The sequence below is a fragment of the Oryza glaberrima genome, chromosome 1 (genome assembly GCF_000147395.1).
Source record: "Oryza glaberrima chromosome 1, OglaRS2, whole genome shotgun sequence".
NCBI classification, from domain to species: Eukaryota; Viridiplantae; Streptophyta; class Magnoliopsida; order Poales; family Poaceae; genus Oryza; species Oryza glaberrima.
In genome coordinates this window covers 29,976,390-29,989,097 of record NC_068326.1, presented here as the reverse complement: position 1 = coordinate 29,989,097, position 12,708 = coordinate 29,976,390, and the positions used below count along the sequence as shown (strand labels likewise).

The 12,708-nt window shown below is 48.2% G+C and overlaps 2 protein-coding genes across 2 annotated transcripts; one reads left to right on the top strand and one right to left on the bottom strand.

Moving 5' to 3' along the window:
* Window positions 1-2,315: 2,315 nt before the first annotated feature.
* Window positions 2,316-4,254, top strand: LOC127777000 (beta-glucuronosyltransferase GlcAT14A-like). The gene is made up of 3 exons (XM_052303861.1): window positions 2,316-3,104; window positions 3,203-3,379; window positions 3,455-4,254. The coding sequence occupies exons 1-3, from the start codon at window positions 2,525-2,527 to the stop codon at window positions 3,955-3,957; spliced, it is 1,260 nt and encodes a 419-aa protein (XP_052159821.1). The 5' UTR covers window positions 2,316-2,524; the 3' UTR covers window positions 3,958-4,254.
* A 65-nt stretch (window positions 4,255-4,319) lies between these two features.
* LOC127777926 (uncharacterized) lies at window positions 4,320-7,312 on the bottom strand. The gene is made up of 4 exons (XM_052304853.1): window positions 6,708-7,312; window positions 6,406-6,601; window positions 4,832-4,963; window positions 4,320-4,744 (listed from the first exon to the last, which is right to left on the bottom strand). The coding sequence occupies exons 1-4, from the start codon at window positions 7,028-7,030 to the stop codon at window positions 4,622-4,624; spliced, it is 774 nt and encodes a 257-aa protein (XP_052160813.1). The 5' UTR covers window positions 7,031-7,312; the 3' UTR covers window positions 4,320-4,621.
* Window positions 7,313-12,708: the final 5,396 nt, after the last annotated feature.

Below are 12,708 nucleotides of genomic sequence, written 5' to 3'. Positions count from 1 at the left end.
AAGGGCTTGGCTTTTTGAAGGCTTCCCGTTGTGAATAATTTTCCGTTTCCTTTCTCCTCCTCCCACGCTTTGGAAGGCACGGAGCCACGGAGACGGAGTGGGGAGGAGGGGAGCTCGCTGCCCGCAACCGGGGCTCGGCTCGCTGGATTCAAGGGTCACGATGCGCTTGGGCTTCCCCGGTGGGGTGATGGATAACGTGGGATTGCTCGGTGGGCCCGCCGTCTACTCATCAGTAGTAAGATTTTTCCTTCCGGGAGTGTCTCTATTTCTTTTTTTCGTTTTTGGAGAGGTGTGTCTCTCTGTACTGGGGGCGTCGTGACTCGACGTATTTGCTGCTGCTTTTTTTTCTCTATGGGATCCAAATACAAAATTTATAGAAGTATTGTTCTTTTATACTCCCACCGTCCTATAATATAAGGAATTTTGAGTTTTTGCTTTTAATGTTTGACCACTCATCTTATTTAAAATTTTTTAAAATTATTATTTATTTTATTTGTAACTTACTTTATTATCTACAGTATTTTAAGCATAACTTTTCGTTTTTTATATTTGAAAAAAAAATTAAATAAGACGAGTGGTCAAACGTTGTAAGCAAAACTTCAAAATCCCTTGTATGGTAGGACGGAGGGAGTAGTAGTATTTTTCTCTTGAACTCAAGTGTTCTTCTTCTTGTGTGTTTTTACCGAGATGGAGTACAGATAAAGTTATTTACTCCTCAGATCGAAAATATTACCGTTGTTATGGGGATGCTATAGTGCTATATTAGTCAATGTATTAATGATTTTCGGCTTGTATATGAGCAAGAAATCTACGGCGGGATCATGACTCGTGAAGTTAATACGAGACTGTTATTTAGGTCTAAACTTCCCCCTGTAAAAGCGCGAGGAAAAATACGGCAATGCTTAACATCTATTTGCCCCCAAACTAATCGCACACGCATGCTCAAATTTTTTTTAAATCCTGACACATCACGTATGCTTATCTTTTCAGTTCGGTTGTTTTCATCGTGGAGCATGTGCAGCGTAGTATCATACGCATGGTTTGCTTCATTCAGTAAATAAATTAAGAAATATACAATAAATTTCTCGCAAAAATACAGAATAAATAAACGAGCGTACAAGAACTCCACGTATGTTCAGTTGAGATTACTCATCCGGTGGCATCACACCATGTTCATGAAGTCCATATATGACAGAAAAGGAATACGCAAGGGCTGCATTTTTTTCCTCCAAGCTACTGTATCTCGTCGTTTGGTGCGGGTCAGGTACAGAGCCAGGTGTATCGCACGAAAAGAAAAGGAAAATGAGAAAAAAAATATAGAACAAGAAGAAAAGAAAAAAAAAGAAAAGGGAAATGTGTCATTACGCTGTGGCTCTTGAGAGAAGGGGAGAGTAGAGGGGGCAAACGGCAAAACGCAAAAGACGTTTCCAATCCAAACTCTAGCCCAACTGCAAACACGCGGCGCGCTAGCACTGCAAGCGGCCCAGCCAGATGGCAGCAGCAAGTCACGACGAATTGGGCTTACGCAGCTGTGGTGCAACACAAGCCTGGCCAGTGAGCAAGTATGTGTTGGGTTTGCGTGGTCGGCCCAGTGGCCGAAGCCCAAGCCCAAGCCCCAAGGATCCTTTTCCATTTTCCGAAGGATGAGATGGATCTTTTGGTCGGCACGAATGAACAGGATGATGATGCCTGTGCAATGCAATGCATGGTTTCGGTCTAATGCTTAGCCTTTGTCTAGCCTTTTCTCGTCCAATACCAAATGCCCTGGATTGTGTTCGATAGAGGGAAAGGTAAAACTAGCCAAGTTTCATGCGCGTCCAAGATTAGATACCTCACTTTGTTTCAGTTTAGTTCAAAATTGTAGTTTTGATAAAGGGTAGTACACACACTGCCGCCTCAGCGGGGAGATCTCAGGAGATGTGTGCTAGCTCTACTAGCAGAAGCCTGGAAACTAACTAGTTTGACTGATGCGAGATGCGATGCGACTACGCAGCGAACTCTGATTTGGACAGTTCATCGCGTATGCGCGCGGCAGCCGGCCGGTGGGCGACAGAAATTAGCAGCGTCCGCGTCGATCCATCTGCACAAGCACAAGTGCACAACGATTCCAATGTTCGTCAGCTTCGCAGCACGCCGGTTTGCTTCCATATACTCTGCTCCTTTTTTTTCTATCATTTCCTCACCCGATTTGCTGGATTCCCCTCCTTGGAACCACGTCTGCCGCACAGTTCCATCCACCGATCCACGGCCTCCATATGCACGTCTCGCGCGTAGGCCGTAGCATCCCGAAAACAAAAACAAAACAAAAAATCTCGGCTGGTTGGTATCCTACTAATTCTGTCCTACACGTTTTATATTGGTGTAAATCGATGTTTGGTACTCCGATCCCGTTCATCATTGCGTCAGGGCTTATGTCTGCTCCCCCACGAACTAATGTGATTCCCGGTTAGTTCCATCTGCCAGGCAGCTTGTGTGATCGATCTCTTGAGGAGTTGACTATAACTTGTAGTGTACGCGCCGGCTCATGCATCTCTCCGGCGCGCGGCTGAGGATCCCGACGTGGTGCACAATGCCGCACGGTTCTTGGCTCCTGCAGACGTGCTCGCCGTCGGCCGCGCTCGCGTCGCTGGCCGTCGTCACGACTAGCCTGCTGATCATCGGCTACGCGTCGAGCTCCTTCTTCCTCGGCGCGCCGGCGTACGAGTACGACGATGTTGTCGAGGCGGCGGCGGCCGTGCCGAGGCGGGGGCCCGGGTACCCGCCGGTGCTGGCGTACTACATCTCCGGCGGGCACGGGGACAGCGTGCGGATGACGCGGCTGCTCAAGGCCGTGTACCACCCGAGGAACCGGTACCTGCTGCACCTGGACGCCGGCGCGGGCGCGTACGAGCGGGCGAGGCTGGCGGGGTATGCCCGGTCGGAGCGGGCGTTCCTCGAGTACGGGAACGTGCACGTCGTCGGCAAGGGCGACCCCGTCGACGGCCGCGGTCCGTCCGCCGTCGCCGCCGTGCTCCGCGGCGCCGCCGTCCTGCTGAGGGTCGGCGCCGAGTGGGACTGGCTCGTCACGCTTGGCGCGTCGGACTACCCACTCGTCACGCCGGACGGTAAGCTCGACGTCGTCCCGTTGGTTGTTTGCCTTCGATGCCACCGATGACAAGCGATGAAATGCTGATGTGGCGAACTGGCGATCGTGTTTGTGCAGACCTTCTCTACGCCTTCTCCTCCGTGCGGAGGGGGCTCAGCTTCATCGACCACAGGATGGATTCCGGCGGCGCCGAGGCGGTCGTCGTCGACCAGAACCTCCTGCAGAGCACCAACGCCGAGATATCGTTCTCGTCGGGGCAACGAGCAAAGCCTGACGCGTTCGAGCTCTTCAGAGGTAGGCTTCCGGTAGGAGTCCACGTCATTTCTCGCACGGGTCATTCACTAACAAATTGATGCGAAACATGCACAGGCTCGCCAAGGCCGATCTTGAGCCGGGACTTCGTCGAGTACTGCGTGGTGGCGCCGGACAACCTCCCAAGGACGCTGCTCCTGTACTTCAGCAACTCCCTGAGCCCCATGGAGTTCTACTTCCAGACGGTCATGGCCAACTCCGCCCAGTTCCGGAACAGCACCGTCAACCACAACCTCCGGCACACGGTGGCGCAGGACGGCGGCGCGCCGACGTCGCAGGGCGCGGATGGGCAGCAGGCGTCGCGGTACGACGCGATGGTCGGCAGCGGGGCGGCCTTCGCCGGGGCGTTCGGCGACGACGACGACGCGCTGCTGCAGAGGATAGACGAGGAGGTGCTGGGGCGTCCGCTCGATGGCGTCACGCCGGGCGAGTGGTGCGTGGCCGACGGTGAGGAGGGCACAGACAACGAGTGCTCGGTCGGAGGCGACATTGACGTGGTCAGGCACGGCGCCAAGGGACGGAAGCTGGCGACCTTGGTGGTTGACCTCGTTGGGGCCTGACCGTGTGACGGGTCCAACAGTTCAGAGAAAACGAGCAATGAGATGACAGATGAGCGGCAGAGGAACAGTTTGATCTTTCACTGCTCAAAGAACAACTAGTGCAGGCCAAGTGCCCCTAAAATGCCTCTTCAGGCCAGCAGCCCGGTGGTTGCGTCATACTTTATTATTCACATGTACGAATGTACCATGGATCCAACGCATATTGCATTGGACAAAAAATGTGTGGCAAAGTGTTCGAGACTTATACAAGAATACAAATCGCAGCTGTGCTCAACTTGGCAGGCCGCCATTTGGAGAGATTGCAACACTCGATGGCCGTAGTGTGTCTGTCAGCAGAAGTTAGAATGGAGACGAAAACAATGTAGAAATTTATAATGCCATACATTTAAAACAAAGACACTTCATTGGCTAGGTAAACAATCGTGTATTAGGGAGCCATTTGTTGTTACACATGGGAATCGTTTAGTGGTACATGGAAAAAAAAATCACCTGAGAAATAGCCAAGAAGTGAAAATTCTGGCTGATTTCGTTCAAAATCCTCTTGCCTAATGGTACCCTATGGGTATAATGACATCAGAATCGAAGGCAAAGGCAATGTATATTAAGATTTCCTCACTCAGATATTCATGGAGCGAACATACTTCAAAATTGGATTATCTTTTGTCTATCTTCCTTGCCCATAAGTATTTTCCAGCACAGGAATGGGAGGCCCATAAATTCTATAACAACGATCACTAAGTGAGCTCACTAACCGGGAAACAACTTCCTTGAAGAACATGGAAGCAACCTGAAATGAAAAGCTTCAGACTAAGGACTGATAAATCACAGTTAAATGAATGCGCTTCATGTGCACGATCGTAACGGATGATTTTACCTGACGATATAGTGGCGACTGAAACTTAAAATCAACCAAGAAGTAAAGGTCACATGTTCCAGGAACAGGACCAGGCTTGAACTCCCAAACATTTATCAAATGATCAAAAAGTCCACTTTCAGATGCTGTCGTCTGCAATCGAGTAAATACCAGTCAGAAGTAAAACAACGCATCTGTTCTAACATGGAAAAAAAGGGTAAAAGTAGGAAGTGAATGGTCACGGTGAATTATACGCCATTTCCCCACTTGTTCGGTACAAATAAAACAAAAATATGCAACAGAAGTTTTACTCAGAAGGGGCAACAGATTTTAAAGATTTATGGCACTTATAAATAGTTGCAACATAAGTACATTTCTCACGAAATAATGAACACAATCTTCAAGCAATCATCTAAATACTAAAGTTAGCACGGCGTCTGTTCAACAACTATCTTAGTTAAATAAAATAGAGCATCCCAGTTAAATAGAAGAAGTTTATATCAAGATCTGCAGTGATATTCAATCATTAGAACCTGGAGCATGAGTTAGCACAGCATCTGTTCAACAGTTATCTTAGCCAAAACAGGGTGCATTTTATCATGAGCAGCAAATCCAAGTTGCTCCAAAGAACTGAGATTGAGAACTGGTTAACAGAAATCATCTGTGCATACACACACACACACACACACACACACACACACACACACACACACACACACACACACACACACACACACACTCCCACCTATGCATCAAATCTTCTATTCAAGAAAAAGTTATCGTAACAAATCTAACTTGACTACTCCCAAGTCAAAGTGTTAGAAAGTTTCCAGGTTTCATGCAGCAATAATCGCATCAGCCTTCCTACATCACAAGAAAATTTTGTTGCATGCCTTATTAAAAAGGGATAGGTGAAGCTACTCCATCAGTCAGCAGCATGATGACGGTTTTACAGTATATATAATTTGATGTATGGTTTAAGGATGATCTCAGAAAAAAACTACTTTGCCAATTTGCCATTGACAACTGCAGTTCATGTTAGCGCTAAAACCAAAACCAATATTCATTCAGAAAGCAGGCAAAATAAATAGAAACATTACTTTTGTCCGGGTTGATACAGCCAAATGATGTACTATATCTTCTCGAATTAACTAATGCAACTGTTACTTCGTATTTCAGATATTCTAAGTTATAGCCAACATTGCAAGCAATTCAATGTGTTCACTACTAGTCGGCACAAGTAACATCATATCTGACTGTTTCAAGAAATTTGGCCCGCATAGCCGCATTGAAGAAAGAAAAATGAAAGGCACGTCCTCGACGACAGAATTTTTACATGTTTGGATAGACTACAAGTAATCCTAGAAGAAGTAAACCTTTAGCAGATAGTTGTGAAGCAATGTGCTAAGGAATTACAACACAAAAGAAAAACGCATGACTAAGGTGACCCATGTGACAAAACTTAACTAATGCGGCTTCAACAATTAATTTGTCGCTTTCAGAACCATTTAGTTATTCTAGATATGCTTGTGTTCCATGGTATGTTATGTACTAACCAATAAAGTATGGTGATAGTACCATGATGAAGTTCTCACCTTGATATATTTTGGCTTCTCCATCTCCACATGAGAAACATAACTCTCGACAAGGAACTTGAATCCAATTTCGAGTTCAGCATCAAACGAGCCATTCTCGTGTCGCCTGATAATCCTAGACCTCTGACACCACGGCACAAAATCCTCATAGAGGTCTACTGCCGCGACAACAGCGAACATCTGCTCCGGCGAGTACCTGCACCCACCAACGCACCAACAATCAGCACCAATAATTTCCGTTTCCAAACAATCAGAGAAGGTAAAATTATGAGCTGCAAAACAATCGGTCCAATCCACCGTACCCCATGACGCGCCTCTCCTCGTAGACCTTGGAGAGCACGCTCCCCTCATCCCCGTCGCCGCATCCAAGGAAGGACCTCGTCTGCGTGCCCGCGCGCCACACCCCGCCCGCCCTCTCCGCCTCCCCGCGCGGGGGACCCGTCGGATCGGCCCACCGCCCGAGCGGCCCGCGGCCGCCGAGCCCGGCCAGCGTGGCCGCCGCGCGCCTGGCATTGGCGGGCGCCTCCCCCTTCCCGCACGCGCCGCCCTCCCCGCAGCCGCGCCGCAGGAGGGCCAGCCCCGCCCTCCTCCGCAGCACCACCAGCGACCTCGCGCCCGGCAGCATCGCGTCGGCCGCCCGCCCCCCCGCCGTTCCCCTTCTTCTCTCCGCCCCGCCGCCGGTGAAAACCCTAGATTCGGGCCGGCGGCGGCGTCGTCCGCGCGGGGGGGAGAAGGTTCTTGGGGGATCGGTCGGTGCCGGGGAGGGAAGAGGCGTGGGGGAATGAAGCTTCGGTCGCGGAAGGGAGCGGACGGTATGGGGGCAGGGGCGCGACGAGCGCGGGCCGCGGGGTGCGTGGTGCGCTGGCGGGGCGGGATGCCGCCTACGATCTAGCGCGACCAGGAAGAGGACGACTCGGACTCTCAATGCGATTGGCGACCGCGTCACGAGTATCACATGCAGGGAGACTGGGACGCGTGGCGTGGGCGTGGGCGTGGGCTCAACTGCTCAACAGGAAGGAACAGCCTCGACTAATCTGACACGTCTTGTTCCTGAGTTTTTGACTTCCCTTTTGCTACTATTCAAAAGGGACGGATTAGTGAATCGACTCCAGAAGGCAGCATGAATTTTACTGAGATTTTGTATGGGTTTCTATACAGATCAGATTAGTTTTCGTAGTGATCGACAAAGTTTTTGTTTTTTAGAGGTGGCCGTTAACCAATAAAAACTAAGGCTGTGTTCGATTACTGGGGTTGGGAACACATGTCTCTACATGAAAAACATAGCGATTTATTAGCGCGTGATTAATTAAGTATTAGCTATTATTTTTTAGAAATAAATTAATTTGAATTTTTTAAACAACTTTCGTATAGTAACTTTTGAAAAAAGGCACCGTTTAGCAGTTTGAAAAGCGTGCGCGCAGAAAACGAAGGAGAGGGGTTGAGAACTTGGAGTTCCGAAGACAGCCTAACCTGAGAACTCATGGAATCGTTTGATGCAAACCTCCTAAACACACTAGTAGCAGACTACACCGTGTTACAGTAAATAAATCCTTTTTATACAGTTGACTACTGAAACGAAATGGAACTGCCTATATGGCTTTTGAACAAAAACACTCCATACATCTTAAAAATCTTGGACCATTGAATTGCTTTGAGATACATGCAACATATTTAAATCCATATTTTCTATGTCCCTTCTTTGGTCCCACTCGCACACCGATTTCATGTAAACACAAAGCCTCAACTGCCTCCCCACCATGCCACCATCCGGCCTCGCCGGCTGGCTAGAAGGTGTCAACGGCACCAATGAATCCCCTCATCGTCCGCCCATGCCCACCATCCACCACTAGCCTTTCACCTACTGCCATCCCTCTAAGCCATGGGAAACCCCCCTTTCCCCCTCCTCATCCCACCTGTACTCCAACCCCAATTATACTGGCACACCACACCATGTTACAACTTACAACGTATCCATATTTTCCGACGCAATTAGCTAAAATAAAATTGCATCGTACTATCAAACAAGTATCGAAAGTTTGTAACTCAGGTGGCCTAATGTAGTCATAAAAGAAAAACAGGTGAATATTCATGCAAGGATAGTATGACATCTCCTTGTGATTTTTTTTCCAATGAAAAGTTGCATAACAATAGTTGGAACTTGTTTGGATACTATGAAATGTCATGGAATAAAACGGCCCTACAGCAAAAGTTTAAGTGACTTTTGTTTGGTTTGTATATAATTTTTTTAAGATGATGGGTATAAATGGCCCTTAGTACGATGGATGAAACTTGAAAATAGAGAGATGGAGTGAGGAGAGAGAATGGGCTGACATGTGGAGCCCACAGAGGCAAAACAAACAATTCACCACTGCCTTCCATGCTGGCATGCGAGCTGGTGCTCCACGTCATCCAAAGTGGCAAAGAATTATGGACTTGTCTCTCTCCTATGGCAAATGTATAAAGGCAATCCTAAAAATGGTATTTGGAGAGTTATCTTTCATAAAAGTGGCAAATAGTTAAATTTCCCAAATCCACACATAGATATATAAATGGATGTACTTTAAGGCAGCCTTATAACCGAATATTGAAAAAGAATAAAGCTAAAAAACCAAGAGAAAGCTACTAGTAAATTAAGCTTCAGATTTTTTTTTTCTTTGATCATACTCTCTGTTACTATCCATCATCAACAGATCAACTTTGAATGACGTAAAAGTGGTTTGATAAAACTCTGGATAACATGGATAAAACATCAAAATCCTCCTCCACAACGGAAGAAATAAGAAAGCAGGAAGGTGATACTACAGTTATAGGAAGAGCTCGATCCGACTTCGGGTTTGGTTGAAATTTAAGTGCGATGGTTTATTTCAATTTATTACACATTTTGTTGTTTTGTGAAATATATATAAACATATTCCGGAGAAGATAGCAACTAGCTCACGCAATGCTCTCCGAATGACTTACTTAAATGAATCATATCCCCATCTCCACATATCCAAGCTCCACGTACAAAGGAGCAAAGCAGCGGACACTCTAGCCACCTGCTCACATGCACGGCTAGGGAGGGCATGCACAACCACGCATCGTCGCCGTCGCTTCCTCTTTTCAGCTCCTCCCTCCTTCTACGTTGTTGTTACATGTGTTTGACCATTTTGTCCTATAATTCCAACTGGCCACATCGCCACTCCCTGCCTCCCTTATATCACCACCACCACCACCACCACTCTTAGCCATTGATTTGGTGGATTTGGTCAAACATCCTTGAGGTGAGCACTTGAACAACTCACCCTTCTGTCATCCCTCGATACAGTTTAATGAGTTTCCGTTGCTCAATATTTTCAATCTATAGTGCGTTAGTAGAGATTTTTGCTCGTGGATGCTGGGGTTGGGTCGTGACCCCTCACTTACATGTGGATCTTAATGTATCAAAGCTAGTAACCACATGCATCAGACTTGATACGGTGCGTCAACTTGATACCTATGGTGCGAGACCTCATACATATAAGTATTGGTTTGGTACCCGGTTAGTATCAGACGACCTCTGGGATTGGTATCTATAGGTACTAAGTATGATATTTAGGTTCCATATCGATGTCATGAACTATCTCGTTCCTCAAATGGTATGACGTTCCATATATCTTACCTACATTGGAAAATAATACAGGAGACGTGACTAGAGATCGGTCGCCCGATCCAAATCTGCAAAAATCGTGCGCTGACGTCGTCAGCATGACATCAGCGCCACCCATACGTACAAAACTACTTTAAATTATTTTTTCTCTTAAATTATTTATCCAAATCATAATTCGATTGCACCATTAAATTCGTTGCAATTAAATCTTTAAAACAAGACCACACATGGATATATTCCGACGAAATTTTTTTAGCTTATTATTGATTTTTTTAAAATGTTGCACAATGTTCCACCAAGTATATCGGAATTGTTTCAATAAGTAGATCGAAAATGTTTCAATCGTTTAAATCGGGTGTTGTTTCATCTTATATAAAAACAATGTTTCAGCAAAAAGCGAAAGAATGTTTCAGTTCACTGCAACATTAGATCTATACATAGTGAAACACTGTGAGTACACTAGGTGTAACAAAAAATGAAACGAATTCCCTTAATACAGGGTTTCCAAAATATGTGGGTGATTTGTTGCAAAAGAATGTTTCGTTCACTACAACATTAGATCTATACATAGTGAAACATTGTGAGTACACTAGGTGAAACATTTTTGGTGGATAAAAAATGAAACGAACCCTTAATAGAGGGTTTCTAAAATATGTGGGTGATTTGTTGCAATGGAGTATATGGTGCGGACCAAGGTAATAAATAGCATATAGCGTGTTTATAGCGGATTAGTGTCTGGCAGCAGATTGCGGATAGCGGGCGCTATTGCGGACCCTAAGTTCCAATAGCGAAATTAAGAAAAATAACCATAAATTTAGATTGTATATCAATATTAACATAAAGTTTCACTTAAAATTTAAAATTAGACTGTTTAATTACTGCTACATTTCATAACATAAAATTTATGAAATAACATATAGATATATTAGATAAATAAGACAAACAACGCTAAATTATTCTATCCATGCGTGAAACGCTCCGTTTGAGCATTATAGCGATCTAACAAAGTCAATAGCGGGTTGTTATAGCGGTCGCGAAGAGCTATAGCAGTCGTGGAGCGCTATAGCAGCCGCTAAGTTCCAATACGCTCTATGCAGTCCGCTACCTTGTAGCGGTAACGGTAGAGCTCCGCTACTGCTATAGCGGGCGCTACGAACGCTATTTATTACCTTGGTGGAGACACATGGTGTGGGGGCAGAGAACGTGGTGGGGCCAGGCGCCTGCATCACGCGCGTGGGAGGCGGGGCGCGCAGGGGAGTGCCCGATCTGCTCCACCCCCGCCGGTCGCTCGGTAGCCAGCATTTCCGAAAGGAAAAAGTACGAATTACCCCCCAGAACTATCGCGGTCGTCCAAATTACCCCCCTGAACTACAAAACCAGACATTCTTCACCCCTAACTATGCAAACCGGACAAATTACCCCCCTCGACCCAATCCACGGTGGTTTTGGACTACGTGGCGTACACATGGCAGTCCGGTCAGCATTTTATTTATAAAAAAAAGTGGGACCCACATGTCACACACACTCTCTCTCCTATCTCTCTCTCACTCTCTCTCCTCTCTCTCTCTCTCACTCTCTCTCCTCTCGGCAATGGCGGAGGAAGCGAGCGCGGGAAGGCGAGGCAAGGCGGCGGCGAGGCGAGCGCGACGGTCCGTCGCCCGTCGCCGTCGTCGCCTCGAGCCCCGTCCGCGCGCCGTCACCCCGCGCCGCCTCGCCTCCTCAGCCGCCACTCTCGCCTCCTCTGCCGCCGCGCTTGCCTCCTCTGTCGGAGCCGAGCGCGTGCAGGCACAGGTGCCGCCACCGCCGCCGTGGCGCGAGCAGGTGGCGGCGCGGGGCATGGTGGCGGTACTGCTCACCACGGGGATCATCCCCACACTCAACGTCTCCGCCATGCTCCTCGCCTTCCTCGCGCTCCACGGCTGGACGCGCGTGCCCGCCCTCCTCCCCAGCGGCGGCGCCTCAAGCCCCGTCCGCGCGCCGTCACCCTGCGTCGCCCCGCCTCCTCCGCCGCCGCCTCACCTCTCCTCGAGTAGCGCGAGCTCCCGCCGCCGCTCGCCTCCTCCCCTGCCCTGCCCCGCCGCCCTGCCCCGCTGCTCGCCTCGCCGCCGCCACTTGTCTCGCCTCCGCGCTCGCTGCCTCCGCCGTCGCCTCGCCTCGCCTCTCCGCGCTCGCTGCCTCTGCTGCCGCCTCGCCTCGCCTCCCCGCGCTCGCTGCCTCCGCCATTGCCGAGAGGAGAGAGAGAGAAAGTGTGTGAGAGAGATAGAAGAGATAGAAGAGAGAGAGTATGACATGTGGGTCCTATATTTTTTAAAATAAATAGAATGATGACTGGACTGCCACGTGTACGCCACGTTGTCCAAAACCACTGCGGATTGGGTCGAGGGGGTAATTCGTCCGGTTTGCATAGTTAGGGGTGAAGAATGTCCGATTTTGTGGTTCAGAGGGGTAATTCGGACGGCCGCGATAGTTCGGGGGTAATTCGTACTTTTTCCTTTCCAAAATAATAGAGGAGGAGTTTTGGGTCCGGTACCGCGGTGGTGCCAACATGTTCGAAGAGACAGGAGGAGTTTTGGGTCCGATACTGCGGTGGTGCCAACATGTTCGAATAGACCAGCCCACATATTAGTTACGGCCTACAATTGACTTTCGGTTAACCGACATATCGCGGCCCAAGC